The 25,522-nt window shown below is 35.4% G+C and overlaps 1 protein-coding gene across 4 annotated transcripts in view; it reads left to right on the forward strand.

Moving 5' to 3' along the window:
- LOC111032815 (neural-cadherin) overlaps nt 1-25,522 on the forward strand; it is a 166,482-nt gene that overhangs the window by 19,204 nt on the left and 121,756 nt on the right. For all 4 annotated transcript variants that reach the window (XM_022313275.1, XM_022313273.1, XM_022313274.1 and 1 more), the window contains exon 2: nt 11,390-12,951. In XM_022313275.1, coding sequence (XP_022168967.1) covers nt 11,532-12,951 — 1,420 coding nt within the window. In that variant the 5' untranslated portion in view covers nt 11,390-11,531. The remainder of the gene's footprint in view (nt 1-11,389; nt 12,952-25,522) is intronic.

The raw sequence follows: 25,522 nt of genomic DNA on the forward strand, positions 1-25,522 counted from the left end.
TTCCCGTGGAGATAAACTGTTGAAAACGGAATGGCTGCAGCAGCGTCGTTGTAGTGGCGATACCGGTGCAGTACGCACAGACACAATACAATGTACCTGGGTAGGCAGAGGTGGGTAGGTATATATACTCTACATTATATTATTATCTGACCGTGAGGTCAGTCACGCGGCGCTGTCACGTTCCACGCGGATCTGCAGGTTATAATTTCACCGAGCCCCGCAGTCCACTCCGCGGAGAGGACGTGGACGTACTGAACCGAAATTCCGAACCATCTGAATACAATATATGTATATAATATATATTATATAGGTATTATATGAATATACCCAGGCACTCGCAGCATTATACCGGCGTCCACTGTCGGACATTATAAGTCTATTAAAATATTATAATATATATATGATATCTATTGTACTCTGGTCGAGCGCAGTGTTTTCGTCGTAAACTGCTGTTGTAGAATTTAAAATCATCGGATTATTCAACGTCGTTGTCGCTGTAAATAATATTCCACAGGCGAGTGGTAATATGTAACGTAGTGCTCGACTTGGGAATCGTAAGCTCCTGCACCAGAGTAACGGGTAAACAATTGCATACGTTAATAATTACTCGTATGTTGTGCGAGTTCCTATGCTGTAAAAAAAGATGAGTATTTATGGAAAAAAAAAATAAACAATTTTATTTTATTTTTATACATTCTATAATTCAATATACTTAATATGATTCTGTATTTTATACGATATTATAATAATTGTTGGAAAAAAAATTTATATTCCATGTTTTGTATACATTTTAATACTTGATGATGATAATGAAATATAATTATATAATTTTCTGCCTCGTAGAACTCACATACGCACCTTTTTTTTTTTATCATATAGGAACTTACATATTTTATTTTTATATTCGTCTATAGGGACTATTACATACATGCAGGTACACAAGGTGTAACAAATAATATTTAAACATTTTTTATTTTTAATGCTGAAAGTTTTGGATTTTAAAATGTATTACATTTTATTTTTGGAAAAATTCAAAATAGTAAATTTGTAAATCTAATTTTTAGACGAATATAGATTGTTAAAATGTTCATTTTTAAAATATAAATTTTTTTTCAAATGATATTTCTTAATACTTTCCTGACATATAGGTAATAATTAAGTATATATATTAAATGATTTAAATTATCTACTTAATATTCTTAATTATTGTAAAACGTTTAAATAGTATCAGTCTTTTTTTTTCTGTCAGGTTCTTCTGTTATTATTCCTCGTATTCTGTAGATACCCGACATGACTGTGGGGAACTTTCGCTTGCATCGAAGTGATAAACCGTGGTATTATTTTTTTTGTTGATGGTTCGGTAATATGGTTAGGCGGTTTTAAATATTTTAATTCAATTGTAATTGATTAAGCCTTCCAAACTGAAAAAAATTAGGAGCACACTAAAGTATCTAGACATTTATCCGAGGCACTCGCAGCTCTCTTGCGGCCCACCTACCAAGTCTTAGTCACCACGTTCACCACTTTAGGTATAAACTGTATGACCAATCACCAGGTATACACTGAGATAGAGAGATATAGGGTGAGTTTAAGATTTTCATTTTTTTCTTATTATCAAACGATTTATAATAATGCGAATTTCCTATAAACCCACCCCGCCGTGTGGTCTGTACCTACTTCCATACTATTTTAAAATCATTTTTCACCAATGCGGTGAACACCGAGAATTCACCCAATACTCGTCCTCTATAGTCACTACACCCGCTGAAATTATTATTTTTCTCAATTTTCTTTCTGAAAAGTCTTCCGTCGAATTCCCAAAGAAAATATAGTGCCGGAGACAATGTATAGGTACTTTCAATTATCAAAACTGATAACTAGTATCTAATTTAAAACGAAATATGTCAACTTGCCACCCTCGAGTATATTATATTATTTATTTTTCACTCAGAAACATAAGTGACAACTGACAGTCATCGTGATACATAATAAATATGTATGCTGTTAACATTTCACTGCTTTTGGAAATCGGTTCTATAAATCCATTAGGTATATGTTTTATATTCTATTTTGTCTATACGTTATTACTATAACTAAATTAAATTAATTTAACTTGACTTGAACGAAAAGTAAAACGAGTAAAAGTGTTCGAGAGCTCTTGCAAAGTAATCTTAAGCTCGGGACGAGTACCTTTTCGCTAAATCCGGAACTGCTATATTACTAATATTATATACTTATATATACTTTTTATAGATAATATTATATACATATATATTATACTTATTATATTGCTATCATTATTTCATTTCAATCCCAATATATACAGAGCCTAACATCCGGAAAACAAACTTGTCATTGTCAATATTTTTTAATTGTTTTTCTTGTATACATAATATTTACAGACATTTGCGTACACTTTAAATATGGTATCATAAAAAATCATAAAAAATAAACCACTCTACTTATATCAATTGTTGACAGTCGAAAGTTTCCTAAACACCAGATTTACAAATTAATGAAATTTAAAAAAAAGTTGAAAATTGTTTATTTTATTAAAAAATCAAAAATATTGAGATATACGAGAACAAAAGTTATTTTAATTGTCATCGTGTTACACCCTCTGTGGCTCTATATACTATGAACTGTAGGTACCTTTTTTTTTTTTTTTGTGTGGTATCGAGAACCAGAGAGGGGACCGCGTTAGCATTACTTCCCCTCTAAACTGTAGGTACCTACTAAATAAAAGTTCATTTTGCAGCATATTATTACTACCCATTGTATTATTTTACATCTCAAGCATATTCACATGAAATATTAATTATATTTGTTTTTTAGTAATAAGTTATCAAAACTGCATAATACTTCTATTATGGATTATAGTTATTGAACTTATCTATAAGTACCATTCCACCGTGCTCGGTTATCGAGTAAAACGAACTGATGCGGAACAATGATTCCAGTCAAATCCATAAATAATAATAATAATAATAAGATGATGTAGGGCGGAACAATATGGGAGAGTTAAGGGTCTTGAGATTGTATAAAATATAAATAATTCGCTTTAGAAACGATGGTTTGAGTTAAAATTCAAACCGCATAATATAATAAATTATTCATAAAATAATATAACAAAAGGCACCTAGGTACGAATGTTAACCCGAGATAATTAATTAATATTGACTTAAAGACATCAGCTCTATTGATTTAGATTTCTAATTAATTTTTCAACGAGTTTCAGCTATACCCACCCACGGCCAATCCGATCATATTCAAATGTCGTAGAATATTAATAGCCAACCCTTCTGGATTCTGGATATTTCATGTAATTTCATGTCAATTATCTGATTACTTTTCAAACGAAAATCGTACGCTTTAAGCCCAGTGTTGCAAACAAGAACCCTCCTTTTTTTACTGAAAATTATTTAGTGGATGATTTTTTTGAAAACTTCGACTCAGGTCTAAATTGTAATGTGTTGTTTCTGAGTAATTAAAATACTTACAATAGGTAATGATAAGAACCCATAAAATTATTTTTAAAAAAATATAAAATAGCCGACGTATTGTTAGATGTAGTATTTATTATACTTGGGCCATTTTTACAAATTATTTATACTCATAGATCAATAGTATAGTGACTAACATTTTCAAATCATCTAATCCCTCTTATAGCAGCGACTTAACCCATTATCGTAGGTATAATACGCTATCCAAAATTGTTTTAAATTATTTATAACCTCAAAATTATTCTAAAAAAAAAAAAATGTATATATATATATATTATATATATCTGTTAAACAATTAAATGTGGAAAAAGGGAGTGCCCATTTGAAGGAAAGAAGTTTGTATTGTCACAGGAGCATCTTTGAGAGGTACAAAAAATCTCAAGTATTCAAAAATATGGTCTTTAAGTGCAGGTACATTTAAAAAAATCCAAAAATCAGAATTTGAATATATTACATAAGTTAAGCGTGCAAATAGGAAGAGCATGCTCAAAAAAATCACCCTGTGATGTATACGGGACACTTATAATTTACTATACGAAATATCGGCTATAATATTAAAAAGACAAGTACAACAGCTGCTCACGAGAATCTATTATAAACCATTTCACGTATGGTTTGACTGTCAATTATTTACACTGTCTTTGTAGGTATTTGTATGATAAAGTACAAACGGGTAAACACTGAAAATTGGCATTTGTACCTACCCATACTATAAACAACGTCCTGTTTCACCTTTTTGCCTCGATCTGTCTCCCGTTTAGGTGGGCACCGAGTTAGAATTAATAATAATATTGCACAAACCTTTTGATGTGCATATTCAAAAACAATTATTTCATCGCACTTTGTTGTTTACCGGCTTGAGTTTAAATTAATAAAGTTTAAGTTTTAATTACTTAACGGAATTAAATTTAAAATTAAGTTACACAACTATCGTAATATGATAGCCTTGATTTTTGTTTTTAACTGAATCATTATTCATAACTATTATCATATTATATACTTGTATAATATTAAATTTAACAACACAAAATATTACGAAAAAAAATTCAAAAAATCACTTTATTGTTGTATGTCCATACAGTATGGATCGGATGGTTTTTTTTAGAGTTACCACCCTTTAGGTATTGTGCCTACACTGCGTGTGTATATGAAACGTTTTAAGAATTCAATCAATATATTAACGAGTAACCATATAACGCAGGCGTGACGAGGAATCTTAATAGAAGATTATAATATTACGAGCGTTGCAGAACAAGAATTATAATCGTCCGTGTTTTATAAGAGATATTAAAATATTTAAGATGTGAAAAAATCGAAATTACGACGTGTAACCAAGGAGGGAAATATTCTATTTCCGTGTAATGTACGAAATTATTTATTTCGCTAATATCTTTTTTGTTGCTTTTCTCTTCTATGCTCAGGTACCTACCCGAGTACATGGATTAGATAATATGTTTAGGCTTTGCAATCGGATCGCCTAATAGGAAAACAAATTTTAAAATTTAAAATTTTCCGGAAAATTGTCCACAATTTTTATTTGTGACGAAATTGAAATCAATTTCAATCCGACTAATTTCGCGTTAACCGGATGTTATGATCACGCCGACTCTCGTTTAGAGTATCAAAAATCCGGAGGGTGGGTCACCCCCTCCCCGTTCAGTAGGGCCCTGTTAAGTACACCTATATATCATGCGATTCGATGTAATAATATAACGACCGCGTATATTTTATTTAATCGAATAAATAAATACAATTAATGGAAATACGCGTAGCTAGTGACGGTAGGTAGGAGGTACGCTGTACGGCGGGGTCGGCACTTATCATCCGAAATTCGAAATTGTGTTCGACAATAAATTATTAATTATTGTTTACCGTTTATCATATACATTATACACCCTCCGCCGTACCGTGTTTATTCAATAATAATAGACAGCATTGCTGTAGTCGTAAACACTAAACTGCGTCGAAAAAAGATGTATATTTTAATGAATGACGCAATCGAAATTATGAAGGGTGTGTGTAAATATAGGGTGAGGGGATTGGTAAAATCAATACTTAAAGTATATAAAGTTAGTGCACCACTCTCGTTGTACAATTATTTCGAATAGCTCAAAGCACTTCACAGCCGGACCTCACGAAATCACCTTAGTATAGTTGCCTCCATGTATGGATGTTCACCTAACTTAGGTAGCGTAATTATGGGTTTTTTTCAAAACAATGTATTGTGTGCAATTATTATTCGTCGTGTATAGGTACCAACTGCAGTGTAATAATATAACATACAGGATGATTCACCAGACACGTTCACTTCCTGTACATTTTTCCTTCAAAAATGGTACCGTATTATAGTTATTCAAAATCGGATTTTTGGTATTTTTCAATTCACTCGCGGTCTGTATTTTCAAATTCTTGAGATCGTTTTTGCACTGCTCAAGGGACAATGAGTGTCTGTCAAGCGTAGCTACAAACTTCTGTTTTTCAGATTAGAGCTCCCCTTTTCCACTGTATATTATTTAGTGATGGATAATTTTTTCGGACGATTTCGAATCGAAATTCGTACGAGTTGTTTTTGAGTATAGGTATTTTAGTGATTAACGCACAAATGATCTGTAAAATAAGAGCCAAGTGTAACAAACACTAGGTCCAATATATTTCAGCTACTTCACGTTTTCGTAGAACCGTTTTTAAGGACTATTATCCTCAGTGCTCACAAACATTTTAACGACCGAGAAACCACTCGATCGAGTAAGTGAAACGTTTCAAAACCACCACCAAAAACTCATTCCCTAACTAATTTAATAATAAAATAAAAAGTAAACGATTTAGAAAAATGGTACTCGAGTGTATCTGAAAATTCCAAAAATCATAATTCGAAGAAATCCGTTATTAAAGGAAAAAAATGAGGGCTGTTGGGTGAAGCACTGCAGTGTTTAATATAATATTACATTACGAAAAAACGCTGCGATTAATTCCGATAAACGCTCTACTCTGTATAACACACGCTATATACGCGGTTTACCCAGGTAATGGTATATTATTATTAACAGATTTGTGTGATACAAACGAGTAGGTAACTATACCTATATATGTTATAATATTTGTGTTTTGAACTACCTACAGCATCAAAGTTAAACTGCACAAAACATAATGCGTATAACGTATAATAATGTGAGCTATTGATGTTTGGCATTAAATACGCCGACTTTGAAGTAATAAGTAAATAACATAATATAGTGTATTATGTACTGTACAAGTATGGGCATACAATATATATATACATATATATATATCAGTCTCGCTAAGTACTACGCGAATGCTTGTACTTAAACAGGTAGGTACTTTATTTCGAATACATAACTGTCGAATACCTATACACTTTTTCTTCGTATATTTTCTTCCGGAATATACTTATAAATACTTTTGCTTCTTACCGCCGTGTTTCAATATTTTTGTCTCGTATTCCACTGCGGGCATTTTAAAAATCGCTCTCAAATCAATGTCTCACAACTACGCTTCTAGAAAACGATAAGTTAGCCGAGACGTAACAGAACATCCTAGCTGAAGTTTGACTTGACCTGATTAAAGTGCAATCGCAATAGATACTCGACATCTGAAATTCTTAAGCCTGCAATCACATAACGTATTTGCGAATTATTTCGTTTGAATATTTATTAATAACGTTCAGAAACCATATAATATAACTGCACTTCTACAAACGTACAGATATTTATCATTCATGTAAAGTATTCTTTACGAGACCGTGATGTAGGTGCATATATTATAATCAGGGTGATGAGTATGACATTTTCACTTTGAAATATTTCAATGTAATCTTTTCAATTTTAATTTTTTCTTTTTAATTTCGTATGTTTCATGGATCATGAGATGGTCATAGACTGATGTCATGATTAGTGTCTATCAATATTTAATTCCTGATCGCGATGTAGCGATGCCATATACATATATAAGATAGATAATTATTATGTAATTTATTGTACGATGTAAGCATTATTTCTATGACATTTAACTGAGTGTTTACTGAACTTCCTACTATAGCTTAAAACAAAAATTCGATCATTTCAATATTCATAAAAATTAAATATTTCGTCAGATCTTAGAACCCCACATATAATTATTATATAATATATAAAATATAGTGCGATTTTCGTGTACTGATGTTTTAAGCACAGTACTTAGTTGGGTGCTACCGATTTGAGAAAATCGTTTTAAATTTCGACGTTATTACACAAATATAAAACAACGATAAAATGTAATTGTTTTTACTTACCTGGCATATTCGTATTTCGTACGCATAGTTATTAAATCCAAGTTCAAGGGCTTCCCTCGACGTTCCAATATTATACATGGGTATATTATATTGTGTTCCGGTACCGAAATGTCAATGTAAAATAAGTCTGAAAAAATTTCGAGGGGCGTACCCATTCGTCTTTATTTAGTCGTGTCCAAAAACTGCGAGGTCGATGTTTGATCTATAGTGAAAGACGACGACGACGATTATGACGATGTCTGGGAACAAAATAATATAATTGTATCGTAACAGTTAAGTTATTCGAGAATAAAATCTATACACAGATCGGTTAAAAACGTCGCTTGTGTACCTGTGACTTTGGATGCCGCACAAATTTTGGAAAATTAATCGTTTGGACCTTAATTCTGTGCGTCCCGGGACCGAGCATCGTTGGACGTTATTTCTTTGAATATTTTAAATTGAAACGTTTATAACATCGTTTAGGACGATGTCGTCGTGTATTGTACCACGACTGCATTATACGTCCTCTGCGTTAGCGTTCGCCATGGGCGGTATAATAATAATAATATAATAATAATAAATATATATTGTGTGTGTGTGTGTGTGTGTTTGGGAATTATATCGTTTATTCTTTCGGGTAAATGTCACGAAACAAGACGCACGCCGACATCTCTATTCGGTATATACCTATATATTATAATATGTATGCCCACTATCTTTTTTATTGGCCGCTCTCGCGGTGTCCGTACAAACGAGGACCATATTATTATTATTATTATTATTATTATTATCATAATAATATTGTACAAACAACGGAATAATATTATTCTTCCTCTTGTGTTATATGTCGGGTTTCGATTTTTCAAGTATATTATCTTAATACGGCCGCTCATAATGTACATATAAATATATTATTTTAACCAAATCCGTTCCGTCGTTATTCGTGTGTGTGTATGTGCATTAAACGATCGAAATACATTTATACGTTGTAGAGGTACACGGGTATTTGTTTAACACTTTACGACCGCGTACCAATATGCTTCAGACGTATAGGACATAATAATATATGCGCTCTCTAGGGGGGGGGGGGGAGAAGGCCCACGACAATGTCGCGGTGTACTCACACCTATTTTTGAACGTTCGAAATAAAACAAAAAAGTAATCACAAAGCGACATAAAACATATTATATAATACGATGATAATATTATACTATATAGGTGTACCAAACTGTGTTTAAAACGCGAGCGTTACGGTTTTTGGAAATGCTTTCAGAACCTCCCCCGCGACCGGTTCGGGTTTCGATAAAAGGTTTAAAAATATTATTACGAAAAAAGAAAAATGTGACGTGTTCAATGGATACTGTCGTTTCACTCGAAGTATTAAGCGACACGCGCTTGAACCTACGACGACGTCTTGCCCACCCTAAGTTAATGACTACATTATCCAAAATTCAATTCGGCCATCACTGTATAGTTGATAATAACATACTTAAGATACGGCGACGGCTTACTTTTATACTTTTATCGTTGTACGTCCGTTATTCCTTTTAGACCTCGTCATCATGTAATGTAGGTATATATTATATATAGGTAGAAACCACCGTACACAGTTTAACACGGTTTGTGGTCGTAAACACTTTTCTATCGCACAGTATTTTAATCAAACCCATTATGTAATATCTCCCCGAGGTCCGATTGCAACCGTCACATTGCGCACACCCACACACCTGCCCGAGGCCAAATGTTTAGGTATGATCGAATTTTCGTTAGGGCCGGCTGTAAGAATCTCATCGGCTGGCAGTGATTTTTAGATTTATTTACCAATGGCATTAAGAATTTGTATTGTTTTGATGGCTGACGAATTGAAATGATATAATAATATGCACTGCCAGTGGCGTCCGTGACACCTGCGGATCACCAAGTTGCGATCATATCTATATAATATTATATTTAGTCGCATTCCTGCAGACGAACTCTACGACAGCCTGGGAGACTCATATCCTCCGTACTGAACTGAATACGTGAATCGAGATCATTGGATCAAAAAACCCGTCCCACCTCAGCATAGGCTGTCGTTTTGAGTCTTGGCGTGGAATATACAATGTATACGACTCATCTGCGCGATATCCGATAGTGTTTGTTACCATAAAAAAGCGAAAATACCACTCACGGTTAATGGCTTATAAATAAAATATACACGGATGGGACGTGCCGTGTATTCAAAAAATGTGGCCGGAGAGGATACTAGTTATATCTATAAGTAGTTTGATGTAGGTTGTGCTGATACCATTTAAATTTGTACTTTTTGGGTTTCAATAATAACTCACAAACACTGAAATTCAGTGGGTAATTAATGTAGTCAATGATAACACAAAAAATAAAAGTAAAAAAATATTCAAATATTCAAATCAAAATTTGGCAAATACCGGATTGGTAGACCTTGGTCTTTGTCGTAACCGATGTCTATAACCGCATATAACCATCACGGTAACTACTGGTGTACTATAGGTACCTACGTCCCATTTTATTTTTGGTCAATATTACAGAATATCATACAGAGTTTTAGTAGCCCGAGATAGTGAAATAATTCAATCCAAGAAAAATCGCGGAACAGAACACTGACACACTCAAAATGGTGGCCTCTGTAGACGGTTCTTATTAGAATCCATGCACAATACTCGTTCCATATATGATATTCAGTTCAGCGCACAATGCGGTGGAGTCGGAAAACAAAATAATATATGTCGCCTCGGCACGATTTGCTTCTCGATTGGCCCTCTATCCGTGTATATCTGCTGTGAGCACATAAAAACGAATGTTTTCCGCGTTCGTCTTCTGTACACAATACACTCATAAACCACTGGACCGCGTTTTCGATAAAAGTTATATCGATAAATTCCTCGGGACTATCGGAAAGTGTTTATAGTTCGTGTTTTCAACCCCTATTGTTTATAGGTTGCTATAGCTAGGGAGTAGCTCGCCGCCGTGGATTCGGCTTTGCTCACGAATATCTTTTTGTTTACTCAAACGGTTGCTATTGGTAACAGATTTTATGTTAACCATTATTGTACCTAATTAGTACACGAATATTCGGCGTTTAAAAATGTTCACAAATGAACTTAAAAAAAAAAAAAAAAAATATGTACCCATACTCGTGAACACTCTTATACAACAACGATTACTTTTATGATTTACATTCTTATGATATTATTATTGTTCTAGAAATAATGTTTTTTTCATCCGTCTTCGAGGTTAGGTTACGTTAGGTTTCTATTCGCGTCTTTACGTTAAAAATACGCGTGGAAAATCGTCATCGAATTAATCGTATTTTTACGTTCGTATATTATAATATTTCAACCGAACGAACCGGAAACCGATAGAAATAAAGGTTTTAATTTTGAACTTGGAGTGACCTCGCATAATATACATCACCTACCTAGTACCTACCCGTCCTACCCATATGTGTGTATTATCATGAACAATTATCGTGTCTCCACGTAGACATCATATATTATTATGACGTCTACTCCTGTTAGCCAAAATGTATAATATCATCGTAAAATTGTGTACAACTGTGAAATATAGAGATTTAATGTATGGATTTGTTGTATTTCAGAGAAGACGCGTTCACTCGTCACGAATATTATCACAGAAAAATTACGATAACAAATACAAACGGAGGCAGAGAGAAAACCGAGGAAGAGACAGTGACCACGCACAGACAGACGGACACGCGGGGGTCGGAGAGCGGACCCGCGATGAAGACGTCGTCCGCGAGGACGTCGGCGCTGCTGACGGCCGCCGTGGCCGCGGTAGCCCTGGCCGCCGTGTGCTGCGCGCCGCGCGCCGGATGCAGCGACGGCGGTGCAACGCTGTCGCCGCACATGCACCACAACATAGCGATACTGCCCAGTGACGTGTACCCGGGATACGGCATCAAGCAGTTCGCCAGCGACAACAAGTACGCGTACTTCCGGCTGCTGGAGACCGGGTTCTCGCAGTTCTTCGCCGTGCTCAAGGACGGGCTACTGATGACCACCACCGACCTGGGGCTGCTGGTCAAGCGGCCCGTCAACCTGGTGGTGCTGGAGGAGTCGCCGAACGCCACGTTCACGCACAACATGCAGCTGTTCGTGCTGGAGAAGCGCGAGATGCTGCGGTTCGCCGGCGACGCGGCCTACCCGGACGGCAAGGTGTCGGAGAACAAGCCGCCGGGGACGAGGGTCCGCGGCGTGCCGGTGCTGCACGCGTTCGGCGAGGGCGTGGCAGGGTTGCCCATACGGTACGCAATCGTGGACGGCAACGACGACGGAGCGTTCGCGCTCAAGACGGCCGAGAACATCATCGCCGGCAACATCACCAACAAGTCGTACTACCGGGGCGTGCACCTGGTCACCAAGCGGCCGTTGGACAGGGAACAGCGCCCGTCGTACGACCTGATCGTGCAGGCGGCCGACGGCAGCGGCATCGACAAGGCGTACGCCACCGTGCACGTGGACGTGCTGGACGAGAACGACAACAGCCCCGTGTTCGGACAGGCCCTGTACAAGATCAACGTGGACGGGTTCGCGTTAGGCCTGGACAACGGAACGGCCGGCCCGGGCCGGTACTCGGCCGTGGGCCGCGTGTCGGCGGTGGACGCTGATGGCGACCGTGTCGCGTACCGACTGTCCGCGCCCAGCGCAGCCGTCGTCGTCGTCCCGCAGACCGGCGAGCTGCTCGTGTCCGACGACGTGCTGCGGTCCCGCGAGTACTTCGAGTGTCAGCTGACCGTGGACGCTCACGACCTGCGCGAGCCGTCCCGCGTCGCCGACCGTCCGGCCACCGTCTGGATCCAATACAACTTCGTCGTGCTCGACGACGACGTGCTCATGCAGGACTTTGGCGCTTACGACGACGCGGCCGACCACCGGGTGTACAAGCGCCGGGTGACGCGGGCCGTGCGGCCCACCAAGCGCATCGAGTTCACCGAGACCGACGGCGAACAGGAGGGCCGGAGCGTGTTCCCGCTGGAGAAGGAGACCGAGAAGGAGACGTTCAAGATCCGGGACGAGAACCCGTGGGTGACAGTGGAGCCGAACGGCGCGGTCCGGGTCAAGAAGAAGTGGGACTACGAGGAGTTGGGCCCCGAGAAGACCATCGACTTTTGGGTGACCATCACGAACGCCGGCGTCGGAGGTAAGTGTCTTTCAGCCAATCGTTTTATTCGTTATCAAATAGTTTTTTGTTTTTAATTAAAATACCGAATCATGTGAAAGGCAACGAGCAATACTTAGGTCCTGGCTGGTATAGTGCAATGACAATATGTTTGACGCGTATATGTTGGGTTAGCGCTTTTCAAATAAGTCTTATCGTGTTAATATTATCGTATTTCGAGTTATTCTAGTAGATTTTTGAGAAGTAATGATTTCTAATCGTCATAGATAAATAAATATTTTGACTTTTTTTTAAAAGAAATTATTGAAGTATGTGGTATAACATATATGAATATGTAATACCTAGATATTGTAAGATGACAGTATATATATACGCGTATATGTTGGTTCAACACATTAAAACAAGTCTCTGAGAGTATAAATATAATTAACGAAGTATGAATCGCATTTAAAATGTAATACGTGATGATATAATATTTCAAGCCTTTCTAGTTGATTTTCGAATGATTTCTAATCGGGGTAAATAAATTAAATAAATGGTTGGATATTCGATCAATAAAATTCGGATGTTCTGGAATAGGTTGTTGGTACCTAACCACAGACTTCGTAACCTATTTGATACTGGTTTATTCACAGTAAATACTATAAGTTAGTTAGTATGTAAACATATTATGTTTACTGGTTTGCAGCGATATAGCGATATGTTCGAGATAAATTTGGAGTAAGCCAATTATGCTCAGTATTAACTCAAAATGTCTCAACTCAAAGTCAACATAATATTATGTTGAATATTTATGTTCAACATCAAACTACGTACTGCAATATAAGTAGACATTAATGTACGACATATTTATGATAAATTATGTTAAGGGAATAAATAATAAAAATGAATGAATTTATCTTTATCTTTATTTAATTTCTTTTATCTATTAAATAGATTATTGTAGTTCAGCTCATTTTTATCTTTATCTTAATAGACTTTAGGCCTATTATCTTTATCTTCGTCTAGATGAAAAACTATTTATCTAGGCTCAATATTGTTAGTGGTACATCTTGAAATAAAAATGAAACATTCAATTTCGTTCACATATTTTATTTAAATATATTAAATATGGGAATAAATAATTGGTATAAAATTAGACTTTTATAAATTACAATATAATACGTATAAAGTTCGAAATTGATTATTTTAAATTAAAATCATTCACTGGAAATATTGAAAGGTACAAAGGGAAACATGTATTTAACAGTATAATATTATGTTGGCCATTGATCAGCTAGTTCAAATAATTTTGTGGAATACGTAGGTAGGTAGAGTTTCGTGTAATTTCTAGTCAATTAAAAAACATGATTACAATTATGGGGGCGAAATAGTGATTTTGCAACATTGAAAATGTTTGAAATATTTTGTGGTGGTGCAAAGCTAAATTATATTTAGAAACAGTGTTTAATTGATTTATGTTATAACTGAAATTTGATATAAGTACTAATATGTCATCTATGTATGTTAATTAATTATTACATAATACGCTATGATTATATAATATCTGCAAAATTGATCGACAATATTTATTTATTTTTTTACATAATTTAACAATTACTGGTATTTATTCAGGTTAATAGTGGTTTGCATGATTGGTCAAATATAAAATGTAGAGATGTAATTATAATAAATTTATAGGTAGGATTTGTTTTAAAATTTAACCGATAATCCAATTTCAAAAGTGTATTTGAAGCCAAACAGTTATTTTTGACACTTTAAAACAAGCGCTGGTCAACATATTAAAATAAAGAACTACACAAAATATTTAAAACTATAATTATATATTATTCTGACATCCGTTCTGTTTTTTTTTTCGATGACCGGAGTATAACAGTATAATATGGTGCGACGCACACCATCATTCACCATTGGCTGTATGTTCCATTGGATATTTACCATTGTGTCTGAACCTGCAGGTTCTACTTATAAAAGCATAATTACATATGGGAAATCATGAGACATAACATGATATAATTATTATTAATTGAACGTTCGGCTGATACAGCTAGAAAAATTACAAATTCAAAGTTACAAAATATATTGTTTTTGTTGAATTATATTTAACCAAAAAAAATATTCAACATAATTGCATGAAAATACTTAACCAAATAAATATTTTAAATACGTTTTAAATTATATGCACAATAAACAACCCAAATCAATTTCGTGAAAACCACAAAGTAATAAAATATGTTACCATAATATTTCTATTAAGCATTTTTTTATTTTTTATCTATACTTGAAGGAACTACTCAAAAAAACCAAGTATCCAGTTTCAAATAAGTGCCATCATGATAAATTTACAAACCAATTTGTGCTTAAAACTTTTAAAGTAACCCTTCGGCTAGAAAAAAATGATAATAAGACAAAACTGGAAAACCCTAATCATTGTTCTACTTAGTGAATAATCGATACGTCTATCTACTGTACTGCACAAAACAAGCTATTGATTTTTGTTAGCTCCCCCTTTAAAAAAAAAATAAATAAATAAAGGCACCTCGAACGCCGTTGCTAAAAGTACGGTGTGTTGGTTAATAGTTTGTAGCACAAAAAAAATGCTCGAAGTTATACTGCTAAAGACAGACTGTAATGAGTTTTTAGATATGTCCAGAGCTCGTATAAAATATCGTACATAAAATACGACTTGTATGCTGCAGGGTGTAAAAGAAAGACCTGTCAAAAGAAAAATTAAAAATCGACACAAGTTAAACGTAATATGAATACAATTCCCAAGAATAACCTTTTGAAAAAATCTATTAACATTTAGTTCAATTTACTCAAGAAAAATGTACAATTAAAAAAAAATAACTGCCTAACACTTAAATAAACGATTTAACATACATTTTTTCTTAAATAAATTCAATACTGCCTAATTTCATCTGTTTAGTAATCGTCAACATGCGGGATCGCGTGTTTAACACAAAATACTATTATATAATAATTTGAAATTTGCAAAACCGCGTATATCTATGTATATTGTATGTATGTAAATATTTATTAAAATCTACATGATTCCCAACAATTTGAGGAATTCAGTGTTAAAGCCCAATTTATTGCACTATAATATGATTATATAGTTATCTATAATATATATATACATCTCCTGTATCTCCCATATATTCCTCCTGACCGCCACAGCGGGTGGACGTATAATTTTACGTCAAATTTACCACACGTTTTATGAAAGGTTTATTATAATCAATAATAAATACCATAGTATCACCGAAGAGCATGATGCGCGCATACTTGATAATTAATAATTATATTATCCTGCTCTCTGTACCTACAGCAGCTACTTCACTCGTGTATATATATAATAACACATATTATAAATACATGGTGGGTTATTCAATTAATACATAGCTGCCGACCTTTTCGGTATGTGCGCACCGCGAGCTCTTAAGTCTTATTCTAGCGAAATCGGCCATATCCACCGCTAACTCATTTATGGCCACCACGAGTGGAGAGCACGCAAAGTCCTCATCCTCTAGGGCCCTCGCCATAATCAACCTAAGTGTGTAAAACTACGATTCCATCGAGAGAAATATAGTTTTACAAGAACACGGGAAATGGAGTAAATATGAGCCGCAGGAAAAACACTTAACAACCTACTATAAATTAAACATAATATACAGGTATATAATATGCGGTATATAATAGGTACTCACTAGAGCGGCACAAACTTATAGGATTATGCGCATATTATAGCATATATATGATATGTATTATACACTGAATAGACAATGTGCTGCAGCACAGGTACCTATATCATCTATATTTACCTACATCATAAGAGAATAATCTGCCGTCGCGCGCTTTGTACGTACGTATTAAGAAACGCTTCGTATAATATTCATATAGATCCTCTATATACCTGGTATCACGTCCATGGTCCATGGTCCACCACTATTATATAGGTATATCGCGGCCGACAGTCGTGGTGTGATTGGCGAGACCGGATTAAGTCCAGTAAAGGTCCGGGGGCCGATGCTTGGTCGTGGGCAGATTGAAAAAAATAAAACTATGTTGTTCTTATACTTCAAAGGTGTACCGTCGGATAACTAATGTAATATTATGAGTATTGAACACATGACTTCACAGTTACGGTACCTATTATACCCAAAAAATGTTTCATAAAATCACGATAAATCAAATCATATGGTATAGTAATAAAATGTTATAAGGCAGTTATTAGAGATATTAATACTATAGACAGTTCCGCACGTCATATAATATGAAACAAATTACGATTTAAATTAAAAATAATAAGCAATTGAAATTAATTTGCGTGGGTAAATTATAATAAGAGGTTTATACCTACCAAACCTAAACGTTTTAGTAAACTCGATGTGTCGGTCTCGACTCGTGAGTTGTGGGTTCGATAAAAATAAAATTATTAATCATATTTGTAGTGAAAAAAAAATAAGTACAGACCGAATGATATAATTTTAGGCTGAGAACAGAATGTAACCCTTATGTCCGAGAGACCCGTCGACGTCGTGGTACTCTACTTATTTTAGAACTTGGCAATTGCGGAGTCAGATGACCGTTATTGTATTCGCTTTGGCGTCTGATCAACGAGTTGTTTTTTCAATAGTTTACAGACTTAAAGTCTTAAAGTTGGACTTAAAATGTACGAGGACGAATTATACAATAATAGTCTGCAGGGTGATTTATTAAATAATGCAACATAAAAGTATATAATAATGTCTTGAGTTTAATTTTGTGTACTTAATATACTTTAAATTGATTGTGAAAGGAAACAATCGCATTGAATAATAACAAAAAACTTCTGACGTTGAATATTAAATGAATAGTTAATTATGTTTATTCAATTTACTAAAATGGAGATGCGTATATAGTTAAATGTTTAATAAAAACAAATTTGTTTCCTTTTTTGCTATTTGTTTACATAAATAATACGGTTAGCCAACTCAATCCTTATATTATTAAAATATATATACTGCTTATTTACAAAAATAATTTCAACAAAATGAAATATTAATGAATAAGGATTCAATAAATGCGTGTGTCTTAAAAATGTGAATAAAAATGATAGTGTGTAAAAGTACGACTATTATTGGTATTTATTAAACATTGATGAAAAATCATTCTAGTTAGAGGGGCATTTCCTATAAAATTGCTCATGCCTAATGATATGTGAACATTAATTTAATATTCATCAAAAAAATGTTAGAAAAAGTTTATCGAGAATCAAATAAGGAAAATCACTAGCTTATATACGTACATGTTGCTTATTGTGTTCACATATACAATCTAAAATAAAACTCATATAGTTTTATTCGGAATGTAATCATCAAATGAATAATATTCGATGAGGTAAAACCTACTTTAAAAGTTACTTTTTAGGTAAAAATCATAAAACTAAAGTGTTAAATGCCATAAAAACCCTAAAATACTCTAAAAATGAAAAAAAAACCTAAAAATCGAAAATTGACAAAAAAAGAAGCGAAATGCAAAATTCTTATTCTTATTTAACAATTAACAATACGCACGAAACGTACATGTTATAAGGCGATCATCGCATAATAAAATAAAATGTATTTAAAACTAACTTCATTGAAAATATAAATATATTGCATCAAATTATAAATTGAAACAGTGCTTAGTGCTTGCTTATAACTGCCACTGGGCTCTTTAATTAAATAAACAAAAGATCTAACAAAATCATCATGATGGTAGAAGATTTAATCAAAACAGTAATACCTAACTCAAATACGTAATAATCAATAATACGCGTCGTACCTGATAATATCATATAATATCAAAGCAGACTACTAAAACAAAATATTTATTTTGTATTTCAATAATATTATGTTTGTATAATAATATTATAGTAGTAAACAGCCACCGGGAGTCCAGGCCAAAATGATTTTCATAAAATCAACAACGATATTGGTGTAACCATGGTAACGAAAGTCGTGATGGACGGACAGACACAACAGGAATAATATAATGGATAGTAATAATATTCTTCGTAACGGTTCGCGTATAGTTTCGTACGACGTACAACTGTGTTATTAAATTAAAAATTAAACTTGAAAATAACTATTATTGCGATCGTATAATAACCCACGGTTACGGTGTACGATGTGTTCATGGAGGTGTTTTTAGATGATATTAATACTAGATATTAGAAAGCATAAAATACAATATCACACTCAACTATTATTGGTATTTTTTAAAAATGATGAAGTACTCGGCTAGCGATAATAGTACATATTCTAGTAAAATTGCATAGTAAAAATTGTAGGTACTCAATAAAGCGTATTGCATTAATAATTTAATGGGCTACGGAGAATAAAAAATGCTCCCCGACTGCAGGAAAATCTCTTTGCGAAACGTCTGAAACGCGTGTGCATGTACGTGAAAAACTATCGATTGAACTTTTCGGTGCCTGTATGGCTGTATAAAGTAATAATAATATGTTCTCTGTTATACGGTGAAACACGAACGAAAACGGAATAAACCGCACACACAGCTGTTTAAGTATACACCAATAATAATGTAGGCACTTCAAAGAAAAATTTCGGGTTGTCACATTTCTGAGATTTTACTCCGAGTTTATAATGAACCTTCTATTCACACTTTTTTTTTTAAAAAAAAATCTCGTGGCATGTCTGCGCATATTTTAAAATATAAACCTTTTATAATTCACCGCAGCTATTAGCAGTCTCGGCTAATATTCTAGGGCACAGTCGCACAGAAATCGAGAAACTTATGTGCGATTTGTACTACCCCTTTACACACTTACAAAAAAAAAATAGTATTTAGATCCATCGGCAGTGGATCGGCATATGATGATGAGCTGCAGTTATATTGCTCGGGTGCACATTTAGGAACAAATGTAGTTGAGCTCTCTAGCTATTTTTCGGGAATTTTTACCCTTCAAAACGTGTGTAACCGTCGTGTTTTCGAGTTGTTTACAACAATACCAAAACATGATACTTTTGAATTTCTCATAAAAACTTAGAAACCCTGCAGCCGAAAAGAGCCCACTAAGAAGACCTTGCGCGTATGGAACGTGAAGACTTAGTCAAAAAAATAAGCAGAAATCCTCAGGTGGAGGAGGAGGAGGAAGAGGAGATATTCGGACTGAAATGAATAAAGAGCGACCGCGGCCGAGATGGCTGGAGAGTCTGATGTTTGGTGGGATGGTCTTAGAGCGGTGGAAGACGAAAAGAAAGAATACGTTTATGTTGCGACGAGAGGGCATGATTTTCCATTGGCAACAGTGATATCATTATATTCTTACGACAAAGGCTCTCGCCGTCCGTTTTTCCCGCGCCCGAAGCAGATTTACGATTTCCTCGAATCTCGATCGAATCGTTTTCGAGAGAGCGGAGTACAAATATTGATTGATCCATGAGATATTTAATCACGCCATGAATTATACGCGGACTCAATTGGTGAACACGTCGTTTCTGCTAAGTTACGTCTTGTCGTTATTATTTTATTGTAATTATTTTATTTCATGGCATAGTCAAGTGTCGCGATGGATCAATTAATAGTATTTCAGCCATTTCAGAAATAAAACAATATTGCGGCTGCCGGACTTAAATGTAGTATGACTATTATTTATATGTATACTCGCGGCCTTAGTCGTTTCATACTTTTTCATATAACATTAACTTTCTACGCGAGTGCTACAAAATTCTGGCGAAACGATAGTGCTGCGAACGAACAACCTCCATGTTGTATTAAAGACACCTCCGACCTGACGAAAACCGGCGCCAGTTTCTCGAGGATTACGCCAAGCAAGTGGCTCGTAAAGGTAGGATGCACATCACAATCATATAATACATACGTATCAGCCACCTATATTATTCACAGATTCTCTGTATAATATATTATATATATATATATAGGAATAACGACAATTCCATAAGCCTCTACGACACTTACTTAGAATTTATTGCGTTTACGTAAAATGTGTGTATAAAATAAGTATGCATATATACTGTTATTACATTGTATTGCGGTTTGGAAGATCTAATAATGGCATAGAGGCGCTTCGTATAAGATAGTCGCCACGCACGCGTTGTATTATCGTCGTTTTGTACATCAATTCTAATGAAATTAGAGATCAAAAATCGGGTTTTACACTTGACATTTTCGGAGATATAATGGTTTTTGGAAAAATCAAAACATTTCCTTGAAAAAGGGGAAAATCATTTTTAAATTTAAAACGCTTCAAAACACTTAAAAAAATTAGAGTCTTCGAGGTTTTCGAGTTATCGAAACTCGATTGTAATAATTATTGAAAACGTGGTCCTAATAATAAACAATATTATTCCAACAGTCAGAATTTGAATAGATATATTAGGTACTGTTAAATCACGAAATTATAGTGGTAAATAATAAATATTATACATTTAAATTTTGATGTAAATTAAGTAAAAGCCGCAGGTGTGGCAGAAATGCCCACACACGGCAGATATTAAGCATAAATATGAGGGCGCTTCACCCCAATTTAGCCATAGTCGAGCTTGTGATGGCGTACGCGCAGATGTATATAAAAAATATAACCGAAAAAATGTCGTCAACATACCACGTATACGGTATACCGCTGTGATACACTCGATTCGGTGTGACGATTGTTATTATTTTTCTTTGGACTCGAGCTGCGGCGGCGGTCGTAAAAAAGGAATAAAATGTGTTACGAAAAAAGAAACCAAATCGGTTTCGATGGGTGGCCGTAAAGTCGCGAGGTGCGACGGACCGGGGCGAGTCTCGACGCGTTCGCCCGCCGCTGCACCTGCAGCCTTCGATACTCGGACGGACAAGAATAATAATATATCATATTATTATTATCGTGTTGTATCCGTATACCGTGTAATATTACATATATATACATATTATTATTATTTTTTTTATTATTATTATTGTAATACATCGTCGTTTGCCGTGCCGATCGTCGGTCGTCGACGATTATTGTTTGCGGTCCGTCTCGTCGCGGTGGTGTGTCGGCCGCGCTGCAGTAATATTATATTTCATCCGCGCCGGGCAATAGCTGTCGACTGTAGTTGTAGTCGTCGTCGTCGTCGAAGAGGATTTTTTTTCCACTCTTTCTTCCTTCCTTTCTTTCCGACGACTGGATGGATCGCCACTACTATATATATATACTCATATTATATTATAGACACCACCACCATATATACCAACGCAGCGAGGACGATGACTGAGAAAAACTCGCGAGCGCACACACGAACAAACGCGGATATTTCTCTCCGCGCGCGTACTTCTCCCATCGTTCTTATTCTTACACACGTATATACAGGGTGGTGGTTCACCAAGAGTGTATAGACCCCCCCACCCCCATTTGTTCCCCTTTAATAATGCGTTTATTCTAATTCTGATTTTTGGAATGCACATAAAGGCCGTGTTCAAAAACAATTTACAAAACGTTAAAAACCGTGTAATATTTAATCTAGCATTCGTATATTAAACAAAAATTATAAAATGTTGGTGCCTATGTATCAGAATATATTAACTACTAACATTTTCATATCATTAAACCAACTATCGTGGACTATTATATGCTTAGTAATAATGTTTAACTGCTCGGAAACTATAGGTACTCGTTCGAATTTCATCGAAATTTCCAAAAAAGTCATCTGCTAAAAATAATTTACAATGTAAAATGGTGTTTCTCGTTTTAAAACAAAGGTTTGTACCGGCGGGGGACATTGTCCTTCTATACAAAAATAATATCAAAATCTAAGTAATCGAAAATATTATATATTACTGTATAGTCTAAGGTACATACCTACCGCCGATACATACTGAAAATTCCAAAAATCAGAATCAAAATAAATTATGTATTATTAGAGTAAAAAAAGGGGTGAGCGTGTTTGCGATGACACACCCTGTATATAATATAATATATAGGTACGCGCGTTATATACATTTTTTTCGGCCGCACACAATTTAAACACTATAACTAATTGTAATTGGTCAAGCGGATCCCGGGATACGACACGACACACTGCCGCTGCTGTCGGCGGCGATAATTATTATTGCCGTACACACATATATATATAATATATACAATATAATATAATAATATATAATGGTGGCAAAGGAATATATTGAGGACGTGCGAGGTTTATATACGAGCGGTCGTGCAGCACCCATACCTCTATTATAGGTACGTAATATATTATTTTGTTCGAATTTCATTCCGCGGCGTACCAGCTATACCATAATAATAATATATAATACTACGACCGAAACAATATATTATTATATTGACATAAAACGATCAGTTAAAGTACAAAAAACCATGGCTTAATTATTATACGGTAGGTTATTGCACTTCGATGTAATCCTATATTATCAATGAAATCACGATGGCGGCGTAAGGATGCCTAAATAACTACCAGTTTAGTATTTATGCTGTCACGTCGTTTAAACAGCAGCTGTACAATAAACGACGTGACATCAATATTATGACAGTAGAAAACCACTGCTCGTAAATAGATCAATAATGTTCTCGGAGACTCAAAATTTACATTTGTGATGTGTTATGCATTAATTTTACTCCAATTATTGGCGGATATTAAAACACTGAAATTACTGACATGTTTAATTTTCAACATATTTTGAACAGTTTTCGGTAATCTAATATTAGGTATGCACTTTAAAGTTTTATGATGCATTATTAAAATGCATGCAATTATACGTAGGTATTATATGATTGCCGCCAATAGTGCATAATTATTATTATATTATGCTAACGCAGTGATACACCATTGACCTATCGGAATGGCTATCCACTCTATATGACTCTGACATTTTAAAACCCGTTGGTCGTCAAAATCAACACAGGAATATGTGCAATGACTTGTAATATTAGGCCATGCGTGAAACCGAATCGTTTGAAATATTTCTACAATATTTGCTCGATGCAAATCGCTTGGCGGCAACCGGGAAAATGTGTCGTTCGCCAAGATGATGGGCGGCGGCGGGTCGGACGTCCGTGAGAAACCGGCACTGTATTATAGTGCCTCGACGTTTCCGAACGTCGTTAAAATACTCGCGAACCCGTCGGCTTTCGAACAATAAATATATCGTCGTGGCTAGCAGACATTTCTATCCGCCGTTTCCGACCGCGGCGTCCCGTTATACGCCACCGCCGCCGCTCCTCGTCCCCATACCATCAGACGACGTCTCGAGTGACGTTCGCAGCGCAAAGGCCGATCGATTCTATAAGACACACTCGGGCTTCCGACAGCGAATCTACGACGTCTCCGAAAAACGACCAGGGGGCTCGAAAACGATCGTCGAAATTAATATTTATACGATTGTCGACTTTCGTTCGAAATAATTGATTCGATCTAAGCTACATTCTCGAAAGCTAATCGAATATTTATATATCGAATACGCGATTTTCGATCCAGTTTTCGACCGTCGAAATGTTGTCAATTAAATTGTAATTATTCCAAGTGATGATAATTTATTATACCGATAACAGTTGTTTACGGTTGACCACGAACTAATTTATAGGATCCATCTTAGTCCGTGCCATTGACATTTAAATTTCCTGTACGCGTATAGCCGGTGTAAGACCTTTTTTAAAAATTATTCTGGCCACCTCTATCGTTTTAAAATTTAAAATTATAAATAAAGTGGACAAAAGATATTAAGGTAAATCTGTATCAGCAGAACAAAAAGTTGCTCTGGTTGACTTTATGGAAGCTCACCCTGAACTTCAAAAAAGGGAATTTTGTCCAAATTTTACTCATAAACAATCAAATTCTCAGCGTTTCGTTTACATCGTGCCCCAAATGCATTTTTATAGACTTTTCACAGACCTGCTCATATATGCAGGGAGACTTGCTTGAAAAAAGTGCATAACATATATGATACTTTGAAAATTCCCTGCAAAAAAAAATACAATTATTTATAGTTGTAGCTTATTTTTCATTTGTATTACGTAATAATGCGATATATTGCGGGCGGTGCCCATATCCTCGTTGGAAAAATATTTAACACTGACGCGATTTTCACACACATTTTTCAGGAGACTCGTTCCGCTTGACGGCGGCGGTAATTCGGCTGATCTGATAATCCGAAAACGTCCACGGGGGCTCTGCGTATAGTACATAGGAGGTCGTCTATATTACACGAAAATGGCTATATTGGTACGCCACCCATACATTACTCTCCCGTCGCGACGGCGTCTGTCCGGTCGTAATAACCGACACACGTACCTACGCATTTATAACATATGACTGTGAAAGCGAATGTGCGTGCGTGAGCTCGTAATACGAGTTGAACGTTTTTAATGCGATTGTAATAATAATTACGGTCGCGTCGGGCTTCCGGTGATATGCGTGTGTACCGTGCGCGATGACGATGATGAAAGATGATCGGGCCCGACCGGCGGGCTGACCGTCAGACTGGTCATGTTATATACCATGTAGCTGGTATATGACCGCCGCCGTGTGTGTGCGTATGTACGTATATAAATAATGTTTAGTATGTATACACATAATAGTTGTATAGTCGTAGTGTCGCACCGAGG

The sequence above is a fragment of the Myzus persicae genome, unplaced genomic scaffold, assembly GCF_001856785.1.
Source record: "Myzus persicae strain clone G006 unplaced genomic scaffold, MPER_G0061.0, whole genome shotgun sequence".
NCBI lineage: Eukaryota > Metazoa > Arthropoda > Insecta > Hemiptera > Aphididae > Myzus > Myzus persicae.